This window comes from Cyprinus carpio, chromosome A25, assembly GCF_018340385.1.
Source record: "Cyprinus carpio isolate SPL01 chromosome A25, ASM1834038v1, whole genome shotgun sequence".
Lineage (NCBI taxonomy): Eukaryota > Metazoa > Chordata > Actinopteri > Cypriniformes > Cyprinidae > Cyprinus > Cyprinus carpio.
Genome location: NC_056596.1, coordinates 1110002 through 1132001, shown reverse-complemented (window position 1 = coordinate 1132001; position 22000 = coordinate 1110002). Strand labels below are relative to the sequence as shown.

At 32.6% G+C, this 22000-nt stretch overlaps 2 protein-coding genes across 5 annotated transcripts in view; one reads left to right on the top strand and one right to left on the bottom strand.

Annotated features, from left to right (window-relative positions):
• Window positions 1-1591, top strand: part of LOC109076506 (protogenin B-like) — a 31046-nt gene extending 29455 nt beyond the window's left edge. Inside the window, exon 14 of the mRNA XM_042715888.1 lies at window positions 920-1591. Within this exon, the coding sequence (XP_042571822.1) occupies window positions 920-1042 (123 nt within the window). The 3' untranslated portion in view covers window positions 1043-1591. The remainder of the gene's footprint in view (window positions 1-919) is intronic.
• A 9196-nt stretch (window positions 1592-10787) lies between these two features.
• LOC109076510 (unconventional myosin-IXAb-like) lies at window positions 10788-21646 on the bottom strand. Of its 4 annotated transcripts, none has more exons than XM_042714968.1 (12): window positions 21562-21646; window positions 20743-20804; window positions 18508-18700; window positions 18291-18419; window positions 17678-17783; window positions 17454-17585; window positions 16517-16640; window positions 15361-15414; window positions 15065-15082; window positions 12932-13116; window positions 12711-12850; window positions 10788-12159 (listed from the first exon to the last, which is right to left on the bottom strand). In XM_042714968.1, exons 1-12 carry the CDS (start codon window positions 21587-21589, stop codon window positions 11735-11737), a joined length of 1596 nt encoding a protein of 531 aa, XP_042570902.1. In that variant the 5' UTR covers window positions 21590-21646; the 3' UTR covers window positions 10788-11734. The 4 variants fall into 4 exon arrangements, with proteins under 4 accessions (XP_042570902.1, XP_042570904.1, XP_042570903.1 ...); XM_042714970.1 differs by having other exon boundaries at window positions 18508-18673; XM_042714969.1 differs by lacking the exon at window positions 15065-15082.
• Between the last annotated feature and the right edge of the window lie 354 nt (window positions 21647-22000).

The window sequence follows — 22000 nt, the reverse complement described above, 5'->3', positions numbered from 1 at the left end:
TTATGATAATGCCATAAAACACAAAAACATTAACCCTATAACTGCCAGTGCAGCACAATAAACAGCAGTTTCACTATGATTATAAAGTCTGTGCGCTACACTACATTCTTTATTATTAAACGAAGTCATTAGAACAACATCAGTCTACAATAATCGACATATTCTTAGGTTCACAGTGAATTATCAGAAGTACTTCAGTAAGACAGTAATATCGTGCTTTACCTGGAAACCTAAAGCTGCACTAGGTATACATCACATATTGGCACAAAAACCTTTTTGAGCGCTTAATTGAAAAAATACAAAATTTAACAAAAATGAATCAAACATACATACATCTCATGGTTCAGAGAGCTTGTTAGTCCAAATTAAGAAGATTAGAAGCCAAGGAAGATAAAAGCCCAGATTAGAGAAGCAGTTCTTGATAAAAATGACAAGCACACAACAAAAGGCTTGAATTGTATTTCTGTGGTATCCTTGAACACCGCGTCTTCTCAACATGATGTGAACGCACTAATAACAGAAGTGTTTGTTTGTGGGCAGATCAGACTCTGTTCGTATTTCAGCAGGCGGGGATTATGCAAATGTGTATCCAGTGACGTACACCGGTAACAGACAAAATTTTTTATATCATTGCTCTTTTTTGACCTCAAAACTACTAAATTCCAAATTATTAATTCTCTTTTTATAAATGACTGCTAAATGGCTAAATGTAAATGTATTCATTTTTGTTTTATTTAAATGTCTATATAGTTTTTATTAATTTTTATTTTAGTTGTGGTTATTTTAGTACGTCAAGTACCTTGATATGAAATCACTGTCTGATGGCAATTTATATTAAATCACTGCCTAACGTCAATGCTATTAGTAAACATGAAGAACCCTGATATGAAATCACTGTCTGATGGTAATGTTTCGTCAGGTTTTGCGGACCGTCAGCTCTGATGTCGGACAGACGGAGGATCCTGCTGGTCTTTCTGCAGAGGGGAAGAACAGGCCTGTCAATCATGCGAGTGGGCGTGGCCTGTCTCTCCAGCTCCTGTAAACACAGTTTGCAGGCGTTCCTCAGGGTCAGATCAGTGCTCTGGATGTTTGTGCCAAAAATCTCAATGGTTTGAGAGTTTGAATAGCTTTATGAAGTCACAGACGCTCTGTCGGCTTTGGTGAACTTGCACAGCCCTAATAACTGTTCCTTCCGAGAGATCCACGACGTCCCAGAGATGGAGCGCTTTGAACCCGTTTCAGATGAACGTGTTTCTGTCAGCACCGATGAATGTTTTGAAGGATGCCTGAGTGTTTTCTGTCACTCGTCAGAGGTCTGTTCTGCTCTCTCTCTACCTCATATTTCTGATGACGCTCGTCCTCGTCTCAATCTTATTACTTTGATATGAACAAATACTATCCAAAGAGTCCAAACGTCTAAAGAAGGTTTCATTCGTTAACTACATTACTTAACATGAACTAGCAATGAACCATACTTCTACAGCACTAATTAATCTTAATTAATGTATATTTCTAATTTACTTTTGGTTTTAAAATCAAAAGTTGTATCTTATAACATTAATTAATGAATGAACTGCATTTCTATTAACCTCACAAAAAAATAACTTTGAAATAATTCAGAAACTGCTAGTACATTTCACAAACAATTACTGAAATAGTATTTTTTTTTTTAAATTTATGTGCTTTTTTATTATTGTGAATATTAATAAAAATAACTATTTATATTTTTCATTTATCTTTAAAAACAACAAACAACCAAAAATATAATCAACACAAAAAAAAAACAACTAAAAAATTAATCTGGAATCAATTCAGAAATATAAACAAAAATTAACAAATAATTAAATAAAAAATTTAAGAAAAAAAAATCCAATAAAATAAAATAATTCCATACTCCAATAATCTTTATTTACAATACATTATATATATATATATATATATATATATATATATTATTATTATTATTATTATAAAAAATGCTTTAAAACATATATTGCTCATAGTTCAATTACAGTGTAGCATTAACAAGGATTTAAAAAAAAAATTCTTTAAAAACATATCTTGCTCATAGTTAATGTTAGCTAATGCATTAATGAATGAGACCTGATTGAAAAGCCAGAAAAATCTTTGGGTTTTTTTAAATTCTTTTCTAGTTTAATATGAGAAATTCTGACTATTTGAACAAAATGAGTTTTGCTTGATTCATTATGTAGGTTCACCTGGAAATACTACAGAATCTGAATATCTTCCTTTTACATCAACAAAAAATCTTTCCAGGTTTAAATGACAATAAGGTGATCTCAGACTTTTACACCTCACAGTATATATTTATTTTCCACATAAAGATATAAATATCTTTATGAAGCTGCTTTATAAATGATCTGACTTCAGATCCGGATCAGACGAATGGACCTCAGTTTAATTCAGTTCTTCAGTTCTACCTCCGTTTGCTGAATGAAGATAATCATTTTACGTTTACCAAAGGAGATCAAGTTGTTGATCCATTATTTTAAGGTTGTTATTCGTTATTTGCGATGTTGCGAACGGAGTGAAGGAAAAACTCCTTAATAAATTAACAGTTCACCCAAAAATGTTCTTAAAGGAACAGTTCACCCAAAAATGAGTTTATACACATCCTCGGTCCATGCAAGATCAGGAAGAGTTTGTTTCTTCATCAGGTTTGTAGAAATGTAGCACTGCATCAGTGTCTCATCAATGGATGCTCTGCAGTGAATGGGTGCCGTCAGAATGAGAGTCCAAACAGCTGATAAAAACATCACAATAATCCACAAGTAATCCACAGCACTCCAGTCCATCAGTGTTAAAGTTTAGAGCTGTTTAAATGAAACACACATCCAGCATTAAGATGTTTTTAACTCAAATACATAGAGTCTATAATCCATAATAACACTTCCTGCAGTGAAAAAGTGTTCTGGTGTGAATCAGGAGAGAAATCTGCACAGATCAAGCAGCGTTCAAACAGCTCTAAACAACACTGTTTTGTAAAGAAGCAAAGGTTCTCAAGACATTAACTGGATTACTTGTGGATTATTGTGTTGTTTTACTCAGCTGTTTGGACTCTCATTCTGACGGCACCCATTCACATCCATTGGAGAGACACTGATGCAATGCTACATTTCTCCAAACCTGATGATCAAACTCATCCTGATCTGGGATTTTTTTGCCGGTTTATACAAACTGAGGAATGTTTTCTGTGTCTTCAGGTTTCATTTTTGTAAGGAAGGTGAATAAGTGAAAAATAACCAAAATACGGGTGAAGTCGGTTCACCAAACTCTGAAAGCTTTATAAGATGTCATCAGCCTCGTAAATTAAACAACGATGAAAAATATCAGACGTCTGATCCAGAGAGTGACAAAATAAAGTTACACGATGATGACAAAATCCATATCCCTCCCAAAAATAAAAACTACAAAAAGAAACAAAATTTAACATCTTCAATTGAAACACATTTCACCTTCATTGGTGTAATGTCAAAGCGCTCAGATTTGGTGTTTTTCTTTGCTACTTTTCCAATTTTAGATGTCAGCTAGAATCCAAAGAGACGTGTGCTTCTTTGATTGGGTTCGAGAGACTGATGAGAGAATGACTGATTGTGTGATTCTGAGTGTTTGTGTGATCAAGATTTTATAACCTGATTTGGGGAAAATATAATCAGTTTCCAAACAACCTTTTAGATTGAAGTGACACTAAATCATCATTTCAGAAAGCAAAGAAAAGACCAAAGATTGATCAGACTGAAGACTTGAAGGGCATGAAACGCTTCATTATTATACTTGGTATTTTTCACTAGTGTTTTAATTATGTGTATGTGGTTTATTTGTTTTCTAAATCCAAACACATTTCAATATCAAGTGTGTTATACTGTACTTCAGAGGGTCTGAACTTTAATGGTTTCAATGATTTATTATCAGTTGTGTTGTTGTTTAAGCGCCTCGCGTTGAGCATGTTGTACAAATTTGATTAGATTACGTGACAAAAAGTGGTCAGAACAATGCACAATATAATAAAATATTTCTTTAAAAAAAAACATTTTCTTTGGCTCTTGAATTTCCTTCACAGATAGGAATCATTTCCTGTTTTGATGTCACACTAGAAAGGTTTGTTACTGTAAATGAATTTAATGTGTAGATTAAATCAGGATGTCCGTTAGATAGACTAATATCATATTTAATAAATAATTTAGTTGTTATTATTATTATATTATTTTTATGTAGTTAAATTATTACTTCATTTATATGCTTGTGTGTGGGTGTATGCAATAACTAAATTATTATTAATTATTTTAATAATTAAAATATTAATTCATATTAACAAATTTCTTTATATAATTTAATAACTAAACTATTTCTTAATTATTTTAATAATGACAATATTAACTTATTTAATTTACAATTATTATTTATATATTACACAGTTATTTATTTATAACTAAATTATTTATTCATTTCAGTAACTAAAATATTAACTTAACTTATTATTATATATCTTATTTAATTTACACATTTCTTATTTAAATGTATATTTATATTTATTAAATAACTAAATTGTTTATTTATTTTAATATATTTATAATTTAATTTATTCATTTATTTATTTTAATAACAAAAATATTAAGGTATATATTATTTTATTAACAAATATTTCTTTATTTTTATATTACAAAAGTATTCAATAACTAAATGATTAATTATTTTAATAACTAAATATTAACTCATATTGTTTAATTTGCAGAACTCTTATTTATTTCTATATAATACAGAATTATTTAATAACTAAACTATTTCTTAATTATTTTAAGAATTAAAATATTAACTTATGAATTATGTAATGTACAAATATATTGTTTATTTATGACAAATGTATTTAATAACTAAATTATTTATTTTTTATTGAAATAACTAAAATATTAACTTTATTTTATAAATGCATTATTTATTCATATATTACAAAATTATTTATTTAATAACTAAATATTTTATTATATATATATTTTAAAAACAAAATTATTAACCTATATATTATTAATTACAGTTTAGCTAGTGTTTGTATTAAAATACAAAAACATTTGATGCATCCAAATTATCAACGTTGTTATATTTTCCTAATATTCATTTATGATTTATTATTTATTGATTTCACTTCATCTATTAAATATAATAATTTGGAATACTCTGCGCTTTAGTACAAATCATTGAACAAGAACAAGAATCTTAATTTTGTTTAAACTTTATTCAGTTTTTGTATTAATAATTGTACACTTTCTTCTGGAGTTGATCATGGATCATTATTTCTGAATGTTTCTTGAACGATACACAAAAACGTTTTGAGAACATTATTAAAAACAGATGGTTTATCCGGAGCCGAGCAGAAATATTGATGGATTATTAGCGTTTAATGAATGCATGTCAATATGTAACGATGTAGAAATGAAATTACGAGTTCTTATATTCTGACACCTGAGGGAAGCAAAACCAAATCTAAAAACCAAAACCTGATTATAAACTAAAACAGAAATTAAAAAGAAACGCATGACATTTAAACGTGACTTTAAAATGAGCTTTAAAAAAAACAAAAAAGTTAATTTACAGACAGCTTTGTCAATAAACATTACCCTACAAAACACATCTTGCACAGTCAATACTTTGAAATCTTTATAAAAAAAAAATAATACTAATAGGGAAAAAAATTAAATATGCGATATGAACTGTTATGGAGCCAAAACTGAGAAGTTTTTGCAGGAAGTGCTGGACGAGGATTGGGCAGCCGGAACAACATACTTACTGTAAGAGGGGAAAAAGAGTTTAAATGTACGTGTGGTTAACACAAAGTAAAATTATTTATTTATTTATTTGTTTATTTATTTTTTGACTATGTTTTTTAAATATATTTTAGAATTGAAAAAAAACGAACAATATCTTGCATATTAAGAAAACAGTGTAAAATGACAGATAATAATGATGAACGTAGCATTTTGTTAAAAAAACGAACAATATTTTACATATTAAGAAAACTGTGTAAAATTACATATATACATAAATATATAAATATAATTAATCACTTAAAAAACTAACAATTTAAATTCTTTTAATGTAGCATTGTGGTGGCTATTTTTTTTATACTTTTTATAAGATTAAATTGTGTTTTTAAATAAAATATTTTTAACTTACATAGTTAACCATTCTTTAATGTAGCCTTTTTTTTATTATAATATATTTCACTTCTAGTTAAATCATTTTTTTAAATGTAGAATTTTGGTGACTAAAATTTTTTAAACTTACTGAAAAGATGTTTTACAATATTTCATTGTAGAATTACATGCACTGCGTTTTTTAAAATAATATTTTTCACTTATAGTAACCTATTAAATTTTTGAATGTATTGCAGTTTGTTGACTATATTTCTTTATACTCACTGAAAAAAAAAACAATATCTTAGTGTAGGTTTGAATTGTGCTTTGGTTGCCATGGTGATTGTTTTGTTATTTGCTGAATGTAAAAGTGAACTGCAGAAGTTGTGATTTTGTCACTGTCCCACACACAGAACTACAGTCACAGGGAAAATTACAATTTACAGTATTTATTTAAAATAGAAACCTTTTCTAACAATATACACTGCCGTTCAAAAGTTTGGGGTCAGTAATAATTTTTTTTTTTTTTAAACACGCTTTTATTCAGCAGGGATGGATTAAATTCATAAAAAGTGATAATAAATACATATTGTTAGAAAATATTTATATTTTAAATAAACACTGTTCTTTTTAACTTTATTTATTAAATAATCCTGAAAAAAAGTATCACAGGTTCCAAAAAAATATTAAGCAGCAAAAACTGTTTCCAGCATTGATAATAAATCAGAATATTAGAATAAGTTCTGAAGACTGGAGTAATGATGCAGAAAATTCAGCTTTGCATATAAGACCTTTGAAATTCATGTCATCTTTTTTTTCAGATTTTTTAACAATATGTGTTATGAAATATAACCATTTAAATAATGCATTGCACATTTCGTGTTCGGGTCATTTTGGACCCGGGTATGTATGGAGCAGCCTACAATTAGGTGTCAGAAAAACTTGTTGAAAAATGAACTGAACTGAAGTTATATAGTGTCTAAAACTTCTGTTAAATATATTTCGCCTTTTCCTCATATCTCACACACTTTTGGGAGTGAATTCTGCTAATAAACATGAATATGTGTATCTATTGATGAAGCACTGCAGCATAAAGAAATGCTCACTTTTAATGCAAGTTTAAAGTTTATGCAAGTAAAATTTTGTTTGTAAACTTTTCAGTTATATTTATGTTGTTTTGGTGTTTTGTTAGAAATAAATATGCAAGTTTCATAAATTTGTACTGTTTTTCAGTAATCATTAGTTAGCGTTTTTTTGTGTATAATTTGAAATTTCAAAGAATATCTCATTTTTTTTAATCAAAAGGGGTAAATACAGTAGTGACACAGTAACAATCAAAACTTTACATTTTTCATATTCAGAAGAGTTGAACAATGAGAAGTTCAGATCAGATACAATATTTTAGTTGAAAATTATTAAGTTATGACTGTTTTATAAAAATAAATGATTTGGAATGCGAAAACAGTCTCTATAGTGGGTTCCATTATTATTTTACTGCAGTAAAACAATCTTTATTATTATAATAAACCTCAAATAATCTGACAGTTTCATTGTGTAAGCACAAATCCAGGACACATTATTTCGAGTCTAAATCAAGGAGAAGTCTGTTTTATATTTTAACTCCAAAGGTTTGTTCTGCCCAGCAACAGGCAACGAATCTGGACACGCCCACTTCACACTGACTAACATCATGAAAAACTACTCTAAATGTTATAGCATTTAGTTTATATTTTTATCGTTTGTTATATTTTTTTTTAAGGAATTTTCAGAAAATAACATGAAAGTTACAGAAAATGCAGGTTGTGAACGTTTGGTAAGTCCACTCAAAATACTGTAGCCTAATTATATAAGTTTAAGCACTTATAATAGCCTCATTAAAACAGGATGTGTACATATTTCTCTTTAGACACTATTACAATAAAATGGTTAATACTGACGGAAAGACAAATAGAAATCATATTTCAACCTTCTTTCTCTCAACAGACTTAGAAAAACCTGAGCAGGTTCATTTTCTTCTTTTTTTAATAAGACAGTGATTATGTTCATTTTTCTTTTTACATCCTTTCATTTGCACATTAAAGAAATATTACACACATTGCACCGTTTACAACTGCGCTCACAAGAGCACAAACACAACGAACACACAAATGTAGAGACTATCAGTGAATCGAAACACACAGAGCAGGATCATTCAACAGAACAATCATCATATGCAAGGTATCAGCCTACATCCCTTGTTTTTAACCCTACATTCTTACGTGTGCAAACGCTTTTCTCAACGCAGGATCTTTGCGTCCTGAAGAGTGCGCTTAAAGCTCATAAATGTTCTAACATATATACTAAATCAAATAAATGTTCTAACATATATACTCAGTTAATGTTAGTTAACCTGTCAACATGTTTACTGCTAGTTACCTAAATCCGGATTAACAACAGATATTTGACATTAACTCATCCCATTATGGAAACCCATTTCCGAAAATAAATAATAATAATCATGCTTTCAATGAAAAGTTAAAATTATAAGACTCTAAAAATCTTAATTATGACGTACTAAGCCATAATTATTACTTTAAAATTCAAAATGATGTCAAACCAAATTGAAATTATAACATAAAAAGGCATAATTATGACTTTAAAAGGAGAACTTAAGTCAATTGAGTTTTTAAAAAATGCTCAATACTTTTTTGCCTTTTTATCTCATAATTTTAACTTTGTATGTAAAAATTTTAACGTTTAAAGCCACAGTTTTGATTTTTTATCTCATAATTATGGCTTAGTATAGTATGTCAGTTTTATCTTTTAAAGTCATAATTTTGACACTGTCAATTTCGACTTTTTAATTCATAATTACAACCTAGTATGTCAATTACGAGAAAGACATTTTGACTTTTATCTTAGAATGACTTAGTACAGTATGCCAATTTAAATTGAAGTCATAATTTCAATTTGTCAATTTCGACTTTTTAAGTCTTAATTACATCAAAGACATCATTTTGACTTATCTCATAATTATGACTTAATACACTATGTCATAATTTCAACTTTTATTGTGTAAATTTCTACTTTTAAGTCATAATTTTGACTTGGTATGTCATAACTACGACAATCTCAATTTTGATTTCTCATAATTATGACTTAATACAGTATGTCAATTTCAACTTATTGCGTGAATTTCTACTTTTTAAGTCATAATTTTGACTTATTGTGTTATAACTTCGACAATCTCATAATTTCGACTTCTATCTCAGAATTATGACTTAATACAGTATCTCATAATTTCAACTTTTATTGTGTGAATGTCTACTTTTAAATCATAATTTTGACTTGGTATGTTATAACTACGACAATCTCATAATTTCGACTTCTATCTCATAATTATGACTTAATACAGTGTCATAATTTCAACTTTTATTGTTTGAATTTCTACTTTTTAATTCATAATTTTGACTTGGTATGTTATAACTACGACAATCTCATAATTTCGACTTCTATCTCATAATTATGACTTAATACAGTATCTCATAATTTCAACTTTTATTGTGTGAATTTTTACTTTTAAATCATAATTTTGACTTGGTATGTTATAACTACGACAATGTCAATTTCAACTTCTATCTCATAATTATGACAATACAGTATTGTCATAATTTCAACTTTTAGTCATAATTTCAACTTTTATTGTGTGAATTTCTACTTTTTAAGTCATAATTTTGACTTGTTATGTTATAACTTCGACAATCTCATAATTTTGACTTCTATCTCATAATTATGACTTAATACAGTATGTCATAATTTCAACTTTTAGTCAAAATTTAGTCTTTTTTTTGAGGATTTCTACATTTAATGCCATGACATTTAAAGTAATAATTGCAATTTTTTTTTTCTTATGTGGCAGAAATAGGCTTCCATAAGGCAATGCGTTCTGAAGCCATAGTAAAAAGGTGCGGTGACATTTACTGTTGCTCAGCGAAATTTCGTATGTGAAATCCATTCATTCCAACAGGAATCCAGTAGGAATGGATGATAACCTTTCTCTCACACAGAATTAATGTGACGGCACCTTAATATATGTTAAATATGTATGGGACTGCATTCAGGTTTGCATTTTTGCACAGAGTATGTTTCCGGCCTCCAATATGGTCTTAAATACAGTGGCTGTAAAAGAGAAATTTGACAATAGTGTGGCATGCTACAGTGATTACATTCACTTATGCAGGATGCAAAAAAACAACCGTTTCCTTCTCACCGGCTGTTTTTGAGCATTAGTGGACTTAAGATTAGGATAGTACCCAAGTATACTTATCAGAACATAAAAACATAGCTTAATGTCTATTGTTGATATTGCACCATGGTGATGGTTTCTTGCAATAGGCTATGACTGAAATGACATCGATATAGACATAAATATCTGTAACAGCACATCGAAAATAGTAAACAGCTTTTGGAGACACATTCCCTGCACATAAACAGCAATGCTGACTGCGTAAACATACTATATAGTTCATACAAAAGCTTGGAGCTTTTGCCATTATGTGTCCTTGTTTTCTATGAATTTGCATGATAATATACTAATGACAGTTTAAAGGGTAAAAATCTGCAGCTAGAGGATGTTTGTGATAAATTAGCCCTAAGTTAAAACTAAGGACAACATGTGACTCCAGACGGCACAGTGGAACACCAAAAATATTCATATTCTTGAAATTCATAATAAAATATCAGCATGTATAAACACAATATACTTTAAAAAAAAAAAAAAGCAATTAATCAAAAAAAAGACAAAATATATTTTCACGTCCTGATTTGGTTGCACATAACACTGATGCAAAAAAAAGAATGGAGAGTAAAACCACAGCAAAGAATCATGGGACAAACACACATCTGACTTTTCATCCCTATTCATCCCTTTGCTTTTTCATCTGAAGGGAAAACATGTTTCTGGAACCAAAAAAGCTAAAAACATGGGTTAAAGCACATGTCCGGGTCAGATTTCAAATCCATTTCGCATAAAGAAAACCAAGACTGTTTTCTTTACGCAAAAATGGGACGAAATAAGACCTAAACCATGTGTGTTCTTGTCAGACTCACACACATCCAGAGACAGACACCAGATTCACACGCTCTAGCTCTCAATCTGCAACACAAAGAGACGTTACTCAGCAGCACAGGGATTTCAGCTATTTACATGATTCGTTCGACCCTCATCAACAATATAATATTATTTTACATATTTAGCACTTTATCAAAGGTTTTAATCATAGAGTGAAATCAAAAAGGTAGCAATACGGCATGCAGTCAGTCGAAGTCGCTTGACTTCTCATTGGCTCAGTTGATTAGAAATCGCTCTTTCTCTGTTCAACTATTCTTGCTGTGAGAAACGGACCGGGCCAGCAGGTCCGCTACAGTCAGCAGGTCGTAATTTCATAAAAACCTCATTCAGTCCCTTCCTAACAATTCTGATCACCGCAAGGACGAGCAATTGATGGTTGATTCCCAAGCCTTTTCTCTTTCACTTTGAATGTTATTTGGACATCCATTGGTGTTTCTGCTTTACCAGCTCTGGGTAACATTGGACACCATTCTCATCACACCATAAACTCATTACTCCCGTACAGCACCAAAGGCTGAGAAGAAACGAATTCATGCTCTCGTCTTCGGCCGCCGCCGCTGCCTTCCCCCGGCTCGCGGGACTTTGGCGGGCAGCTTTGGTTCCCTCTGGGCCGTGGACGGGTTTTCTCTGAGCTGGAGGCACATCGGACGGACAGGGAAGCCTGTTCAGAGCCCTCCTGGTCGGGGAGAGTGTGCAAGTCCCCGCCGGGAGAGGTAGAGGAAAACAGAGGCCCGGAAGAAGACGAACGAAACCGATAGTGAGGCGTGGACGACACAGAGGACAGCGAGGCTACGGCCGAGTCCACCGAGTCCAGAGATTCAGGCTGACGCTGTAAACCGCGTCTGCTTTTGGACTCGGACTTCCTCCAGCGTGCTGCCGACACGGTGCCGGGGCTCTTTTCTACAAAAGAGACATTTGACACTTCAAATAATGTGCCGTTCTTAAAGGGTTAGTTCATGCAAGAATGAAAATTGTGTGGTCATTTGCTCACACTCATGTTGTTCCAAACCCATAAGACTTTGGTTCCTCGAAACACAAATTAATTTTTAATAAATAAATGACACGATGTAGGACCCTTACACAGTGGGTGCCACTGTAAAGACAATTTTGTAAATTGCAGATTTATCCCTCATATTCTCATTTTCATCCTAAATTCTGACTAAGAGTCTGTAAAGTGATAGAAGCTCTTCACAAGACTTGTTTTAAACCACTTGATTCATATGGATTCATTTTAAAATTCCTTTTTTATTAACTTTTTGGGTCTTTTAAGTTTTGTTTACCTGGACTTTGGATGGAGGAACAGAAACCTCTCAGGTTTCATAAAAAAAGTCTTAATTTGAAGATTAACCAAAGTCTTATGGGTGTGGAATTACATGAGGGTGATCAAATGATGACAGGATTTTCATTTCTGGGTGAACTATCTATTCTTGTAAACAAATTAGCATCATTACCCCACTGATCGGACATGACGCCTTCCGACTCCATGAGGTTTTCCGAGCTGTCTGCTGTTCCGAAAGATGCTTCCGACTCCAGCATCTCGTCATCGGACGCTCTGGGCTCCAAAGCCAGCATCTCATAGGTCAGTTCTTCCCTAAAGTGAAGCGATAAACCAAAGTAAGAAATCTAGAAAAGAAAATAATGCATAATCATGACTCAAAAAGTCTTTACTAACTTCTCTTTCTGCAGGTTTTCTATCTGCTGAGACAAGACTTTCTCCTCCTGCTGCATGGCTGCTTGCTGCTGCTCACTCAGCCCAGGCTCCGCCCCCTCCTCGCCTGGCTCCGCCCCCTCTGCTGCCCGAGGGCTCAGGGGCGGCGAGGGCGTGTGGCACCCACTTTTGCGTAATCGCCCCTTACCCTGATGAAAACAGCAGACCGGCGCATAAGAACTGAGTAATCAGTGAGTAAAGGTGGAGTCATGCTAGATTTACATAAAAAAAATATGGATGCACGATATTATCGGACTGATATCGGAATCAACCGATAATGGCTTTAAATGTAAATATCGGCATCGGCCCGATATGAAAAATTATGCCGATATGTCTTGCCGATAAGAGGAATGCGTTAACTCACATGTGCTCATGGGGGGGTTAGCAATTAGATCAGGTCAGCAAGGAGTTTTTAATGTAGGGGGCGCTGTTGGCCTACTTATAATTAAATTAAAAGTAAAATAGCCTACACAAATAACATTTAGACTGTGTTTCTGATTAAATAAAGCAGTAATTGAAGTCATAAAATAATGAGTATGTTTTGATTTAAAGGTCAAAAGCTATAAAAAAATAAAAGCTAAAAATAAATAAAAAACTTGTAAATTAAATAATTTCATATATACCGATTTATTCATTAATGTGTAGTATGTATTATTTTTTAAACAAATCATAAGCTCTAAAAGATTTTTAGAATTTTTACAAATCTTTTGCTTTATACCATCTACCAATGTTAAATCTTAAAATAAAACGTTAGGGTTAATCTTGCATCAAAGATTCAATGTACTGTCAAAAAACCTTCATTATTGTTTATTTAATTCTAACAAATAAGCTCAAAATAAAAATATAACAGTATCGGCAAAAATGAGTTGAAAAATTTTGGCATATCGGATATCGGCAACTGTTTTCAAACAAAAGGAAAATATATCAGTATCGGCAAAAATGAGTTGAAAAATATTGGCATATCGGATATCGGCAAAAATTCAATATCGTGCATCCCTATAATTATTACGTTTTGACCATTAATGTATTGAAAACAAGATATGAAGCTCTAGGGCGACAGTTTTTAAAAACAAACACTAATAAATTTAAAAGATGAAATATCGGTTTTCAGTGAGTTCACAATTCGTAGAAACTAAAGCTTGAGTATCGAATTGAAAAGCATTGTATGTAATTTGTAATTACCATTTAGTATTTAAATTCAATTAAATTGTTATTCAAATGTAATGTAAACATTACAATAAACATTACATATAAAAGAAATATTAAATAATTATAAAATAAAACAAATATCTGTAATACAGATAACAGATTTAGTCTAAATTAAGCCATCAATGTAACATTAATAAAAATAGACAACAATTATACAATTTAAAACATATATAAAATGTTTAATTATAGCAAAAAAAAAGCAAAAAAATTTAAATTTTAAAAAAAAAAAACAAAAAAATCAAAAATATATAAAAAAAAATCTCTATATAAAACAAAAAAAAAAAAAAAAAAAAGTAAAAAGTGAAAAAAAAAAAAAAATATATATATATATTTATAAATAAACATCTATGTTCATATACAATTTATATTTATAGTCAAAATAAAATTATCAAATGTGAATGGTAAAAAAAATCCTAAACATTACAGATATAGCATAAATTAAGCTATCAATGAAACATTAAATAAACAAAAATAAATGAAAGAATTTATGAAAATTTTGTTTTCAGATATCAAAAGTGTATGCTTTATAATTCGTAGAAACTAAAGCTTTCATATCTAAGTGATATTTTAGTGTAGGTAATTTGGAATTACTATTAACAGTTAAATTAAATTTTAAATAAAATTATTATTTAAATGTCTATATAAATGTTATAAGTTGTTATAAAATTAAAGATTTAGTCAAAATTAAGATATCACTCAGTAGTGCAAGCTAGTGTGCTTAACACTCACATAATTTGTGCATAACTCTATACTAGTTTATATAAAATGTCAGATTATTATAAAGCGCGTATAAGTGCGTCTCCAGCTTGTGTTCGCATGTGAATGAATAAAACACAACGTCTAGCACGACTGACAGACAGCACTGCACACACAGTCACTGAGCTTTACCTTCTTAACTGCGTTTGGCTGTGTGATAACGCAGCGAGAAGCAGATGCGGGAGAAATAAAAGAAGAGGAAGTGTTAGTAATACAGCAGCACGCCGCATGCGCCGTGAAAACAAGACAAACGGAAAACAAACAGGACTTGACATCAGGCCGCTCCTCACAACCAATCACACGACAGCATTTCATAATTAGCTTGAATGTATACAACAGACGCAAATGAACACGTCATCAAGCCACGGATGGCAGCTAACGATGCTACACTGACACTGGGACGAGGATGTTTCGGCGTGGATACATACCGGGGTGGCCGTTCTGGTAATGCCAATAAACCTAACCGCAATTAGTACTGGTTTCTGGAAGAGGAGGATGGGTAGAAGAGGACAGGAGAGGAGTGAAGGGAAGAAAACAGGATTAGTGGAGTGTCTGTCTGTAAACAGGTGTGACACTTTCCATGAAGAAGGCTTTAAAAAAGCTGAGAAGGTCAAACTAAATATTGTAGAAACTGAATTTTCTGTAAAGTTGCTTTGCAATGATTTGTATCGTAAAAAGCGTTATACAAATAAACTTGAATTGAATTGAAACTTGTATTAGCCTTTTTAAAAATGTATAAAAAACTCTTTATCCCAGAATTTGGGACATGACTGAATACAATTTAAAACACTGATTTTTCAGATTTGATTCTAGCAGTAAACATAAAAATAAAATAATTTAATTAAAAAAAATAATTAATTACAAAATAAGCAATTAAAACATTAGATAATCCTATAAAAAACTATCAAATGTCAACAACAGATTTTATCTAAAAAAACAAAAAACAATCTATCAATGCAACATAAATTTAATTTATATATTTTTTAAATTGTATATTTGTCTATTTTATTAATTTTATTTAGTTTATATAAACATACATTTTATATATAAAATTTATATTTATAGCCAAAATAAAGCTATTAAATGTGACTTATTAAAAAATTCTAAACTACAAGTTTTGAATAAATTGAATATATAGAATTTTAAGTATATTAAGTATAAATATTTAAAAATAAATATATTTATATAACATTTATATTTATAGCATAAACTAAGATATCTACAAAAAATAGACAGTTATTATAAAAGAATATTATAAATTATAAATGGATGAATTTATCAATTTTTTACATGTACAGCCTAAAAGTAAGCTAAAATATAAAAAATAAATATAAAATAAACAAAAAAAAATAATATTCATAAAGTTATTAAAATATACACACACTCACATTCATAAAGTTATTAAATGTGACTAAATCATTAAATTAGATCATCTTTTAGCTAAACTATTCAATAGTTCTCCTGACATGGGGAACATGGGATTTGTGCATCGGGTGCAATTCATGGAAAGTGAGGTTTCACAGTGTGGCGGGGTTTGAATGGGAAGGCATCAGGGTGCAGGTCCTGGGTCAGTCTGGGGCTCACCATCGAGCGCCGGATGTGCGTCAGCCGACTCTTGGCTTTGATTTCGGCAAACTCCAGCGTGTTGATGTCCTTCAGACGGGCTTTATATTTCCTCATCTGCTCGCAGATGATCAGCTCCACACACCTGAGAAGGGAAAGTTTAAACACATATCATAAATGGTATTGAACGTGCTAAATAACCAAATGTATTCGGTTTTACAAAAACATCAAATGTAAGGCAGTATACACTATGTTATGGAAGCTTATTTCTGCCAAAGAATAGAAATATGAAAAAGGTAATTGCTAATTTTTTTATCTTTTTTTTTTCAATTTCTCACAGTTTGTATCTTGCAGCTGAAATATAGAAACTCATAATTGTGATTTTACATCTCGCAATTTTTACTTTTTTGTTGGAATTCCGATTTTTCTTCTCATAATTTTAAAGTTTTCCTCTGAATTCTGAGTTGACGTCTCAAATTTTAGACTTTCTTCTCTGAATTTTGAATTCACATCTCGTAATGTTGGCATTTTTTTTGGAATTCTAAGTTTACTTCTCGCAATTTTGAAGATTTTTCCTTGGAATTTTTACTTTTTTTCTTCTTCTTGGAATTCTGTTTTACTTCTTGCAATTTTGACATTTGTCTTGTAATTCTAAATTAAAGTCTTAAAATTTAGATTTTTTTTCTTGTTCTTTTTTTTCTCTCTGAATTTTGAATTCACATCTTGCATTGTTGGCATTTTTCTTGTAATTCTGTCTTTACTTCTTGCAATTTTTATGTTTTTTTCCTCAGAATTCTGAGTTTACATCTCAAAAATAAAAAAATAATTGCTACTTTTTCCTCTCACAATTCTGACAAATTCAGAATTGCGAGGAAACAAATCTGAATTGTGTCATAAGCTTCCATAGTATGCGGTACACTGGTGTTGTGTCCTGAGCGTAGCATAAAGCGTGTCTTACGCGGTGGTCTTGCTGATGTCCCGGACGCTCTGTAACGGGTCAGTAGTGTCGGGACAGCGCAGTATGCAGGGAGCAAACACGATGGCCAGTGCGTTGGCAGACATGCGGTTCGTCTCCTCCTGGAACGAGATCCTGAAACAAACCAACACAAGTCATGAAACATAACTTGACCATCCTGCTGTATCTACAAGCACTGGGTAAACGCATCCAGGCTATCGTCTCACCGGACCAGGTGGAATACGAGTCTCTCCAGTGTGCTCAGGTGAGTTCGGCTGAGCTGATCGATGACCGAATAAACGCTCTGAACCACCTCACGCTTATCCTGCAGACCTACACCAGCCAAAGTGACAACACACACACATTATATCCACCTAAATCAGCTACAATGTGATCTTAAAATATTAAAATAACAAGATAAAAAAAATTCACAACAAACTCACAAAAGACATATATCAATGAATACAATAATACCATAATATTTTTTCCCATACCATGGGAGTCGATGGGTACCGTCAACTGATTGGTTACCCACATTCTTCAAAATATCTTCTTTTGTGTTCAACAGAAGAAAAGACATGCATGCAGGTTTGGAACAACATGAGGGTGATTAAATGATGATAGAATTAAAATTTTGGGGTGAACTGTCCCTTTAAGGAAGAAGTTAAGAAATTCTTTTCAGCATTTGAGCTGTTCTTAAGTTTTGTCAATCTTAAGAAAAAACAAGAACATTCCTGTGAAGTACTTCTGGGAACACAAAATGTATGAAAATAAGAAAACAGCAGTAACTGTAAACTAATTTTATTCTTAAAGTTTGGTAAATCCGATATGTGCTCATACCCATAGCCCTGAGGAACTCCTCATAAAGTTCAAAGGTCATGAGGGGGTTGGGAAGGTCACGCAGCCACTGTTTCAGCACACTGGCGATCACATGGATGTTGTAGTCGTCTAAGTTCACACTGTTCACATCTGCAATGAAGGCAAACATGCAGTGCTGTTCATGAAGGTTTCTACTTGACTCAATGTTACTGTAAGATGTCATTGGTGTGTAGCTCACCGGTGTCCAGCCCCTGCTTGAGTTCTTTACTTTTATTGGTGGATCCAGACTTCCTGTAGATGCCCTCGGTGTAGAGGCCATGCATCTCGATGTAGTTGATCAGCTTCTCCACCACCAGCGGGACGGCTCTCTCATCGCTCGTCAAACGAGACAACTCTACGCCAAACTGCCGTGAAGACAGCTCGGGGTCAAACTGAGCGCACAAACACACACACACACACACACACACACACACACACACACAGGCAAATGAAAGATATGACGCTGTAATGAAGTTTGAAGCACAAAGATGATTCACATACAACTGGTGATGGCACAGAAAGATCATTTATCATATGAGAGAGAATATTCAGGGACGTGTTTAAGTTTAACACCCTATTAGACCCTAGCAACCATCCAGAACACCCTAGCAACTGCCTAGCAACCATCTAGAACACCCTAGCAACCACCCACAACACCCTAGCAACAGCCTAGCAACCATGTAGAACACCCTAGCAAACACCCAGAACACCCTAGAAAACTGCCTAGCAACCATCTAGAACACCCTAGCAACCAACCAGAACACCATAGCAACTGCCTAGCAACCATCTAGAACACCATAGCAACCACCCACAACACCCTATCAACTGCCTAGCAACCATCTAGAACACCCTAGCAACCAACCAGAACACCCTATAAAACTGCCTAGCAACCATCTAGAACACCCTAGCAACCAACCAGAACACCATAGCAACTGCCTAGCAACCATCTAGAACACCATAGCAACCACCCAGAACACCCTAGTAACTGCCTAGCAACCATCTAGAACACCCTAGCAACCACCCACAACACCCTAGCAACTGCCTAGCAACCATCTAGAACACCCTAGCAACCAACCAGAACACCCTAGCAACTGCCTAGCAACCATCTAGAACACCCTAGCAACCATCTAGAACACCCTAGCAACTGCATAGCAACACCTTAGCAACCACCCAGAATACCATAGCAATTAGCAACACCCTAAACAAAGCCAGAATACCTGAACGACTGCATTCCAACAATCCAGAACACCCTAGCAGCTACATAGCAACACCCTGGTAGCAACCGCTCCAAATACCCTAGCAACTACATAGCAAATCCCTAGCAACCACCCAGAATACCATAGCAACTAAATAGAAACACCCTAGTAGCAACCACTCCAAATATCCTTGTTACTGCATAGCAACATCCTAGAAACCAAGTCAAGTCAAGTCATCTTTATTTATATAGCGCTTTAAACAAAAAAGATTGCGTCAAAGCAACTGAACAACAATAATTAGGAAAACAGTGTCAATACCCTTAGCAACTGCACAGAAACACCCTAGCAACCTCCTAGCAACCATACAGAACACCCTAGCAACTGCCTAACAACCACCCAGAGCGCTTTAAGAACTGCACAACAGCACCCTAGCAACGACCCAAAACACCTGAACTGCATACTAACCATCCAGAACACCGTAACAACTACATAGAAACACCCTAGTAGCAATAACTCCAAATACACTAGTAACTGCATAGCAACACCCTAGCAACCATTTCAAATAGCCTAGCAACAATCAAAACACCCTAACAATGACTCAGAACACTTGGAAAACTCCATACCAACCATCCAGGACTCCTAGGAAATGCATAGCAACATCCTAGCAACCACATAGCAACACCCTAGAAGTAACCACTCCAAATACCCTAGTAACTGCATAGCAACACCCTAGCAACGACCCAGAACTGAGCAACTGCATACCAACCATCCAGAACACCCTCGCAATTGCATAACAACACCCTAGTAGCGACCACCTCAAATATCAAAACAACCTCCTAGCAACCTCCCAGAATACCCAAGAAACTGCATAGCAACGCCCTAACAACCTGTATGTCTGTCTTTCTATCTGATAAACTGACTGTCCCGCCTTCAAAACCGTTCAAATTCAAGGTTTAAAACTACTTGAAACTGAAAAAATGCAGACTTCAAACTTTTAAAAGAACTACAGTCTTACTCAAGACAACATCAGAGATTGTCTCGATGAACGTTTTACTTTAATGAAGGTTTGAGGCACAAAGAGGCTGTAGTTCAAAGAGGACTCACATACAACTGATGACCATTATGACTCATATTCTGAGACATTTAAGATTTCCAATGGACAAATCCAATATCTAGAGCACAGGCTATCTGATGGATGACACATCTGTCGGTCAAGCACTACTTTAAGGAGCTCTTACCTTCTTACTGCAGGTGGTGGTCATCCTCAGACAGCACTTCCTGTGACACGCATAGCGACAGACTGAAGAAAACCAGAAACAACAAGCACACAGTTAACGGCGGATCTGAGAACCAGCATCACGTTTCCTGCTCACATCAACAGGAAAATGAGACTGAGAAGATGTCATCAATCACGTCCAGATGAAATCAGACGAATTTACAGGGAAAAAATCTGATTAAGCTGCTCTCAAGACAAACACTTAGTGACTAAGTGATCAAAATACGGGAAAAGAGAATCTTATAGAGAGACTCCAGACTATGAAGAATGAACTGTAAGAACTTTACTATTATTGATATAGATTGGTTAATATTTTGAACTAAAATAAATATTTTTTATTTATTTTTTAGTTTGCATTTTAATTTAGGTAAAGTTTTAGTAATTTGTTTTTTATTTTTGTCAGCGGGTGTATTTTTTTTAATCAAGTTTTCGTTTATTTAAATTTTATTTTAGTACTTCAACAATGCAACCTTGACAACTATATGAAAAAAATTGATTTAAGTTAATATAAATATATTTAATATATATATATTTAGTTAATGTTCATTTTATTTCAAGTAATGACTTTTTATGGTTTCTGATTTTTTTAAGTTTTTTTTTTAAAGGTTTTATTAAAAATGGCACAAACATGTTCTTTAACCAAAATGTAATGTATTTTATGAGAATCACACTACTGCTGTAATGAAGGCATGAAAACACTCTGCTTGAGTCCCTCTATAACATTACGAATGAAAACATTCCCAGACTGAGATGTGATTAAACAGGACAGAGCTGAACTCACGTTTGCAGACACACGCTTTATCCATCATCCAGATGAGTGAGGAACAGAACTCGCAGTATGTTGGGATGCTGTACTGAGTGGATAAAAAATAGTGAAAATAACACATATTAACAAAAAAATTCAAAAATAATAGAAAAACTTAAAATTAATTAAAAAATAAATAAAATTCAAAATTCTAAAAAAAAAAAAAAACAAACTAATGAAACAATCTAACATAAATTGTTGCGTAAAACTATTCTTTCATAAATTGTCACATAAAACCTTTGTGTAAACTGAATGCAACGTTTACGCAAGAATGGTTTTTATGAACAGTAATTCGTAAAAATATTGATAATTACAGTGAAAATTCTACAATTGCACAAAAACATTCTATCGAAACATTCTAACATAAATTGTTGCGTAAAACAATTCTTTCGTAAACTGTCACATAAAACCTTCG

Excerpts from the sequence above, each read along its gene's own strand:
- LOC109076510 (XM_042714968.1), bottom strand. The coding sequence starts at position 21,589 with ATGATGGATAAAGCGTGTGTCTGCAAAC. Across the intron at positions 20,805-21,561 it reads TAAAGCGTGTGTCTGCAAAC|TCTGTCGCTATGCGTGTCAC; the intron begins GTGAGTTCAGCT and ends GGTTTTCTTCAG. Across the intron at positions 18,701-20,742 it reads CCACCACCTGCAGTAAGAAG|TTTGACCCCGAGCTGTCTTC; the intron begins GTAAGAGCTCCT and ends TTGTGCGCTCAG.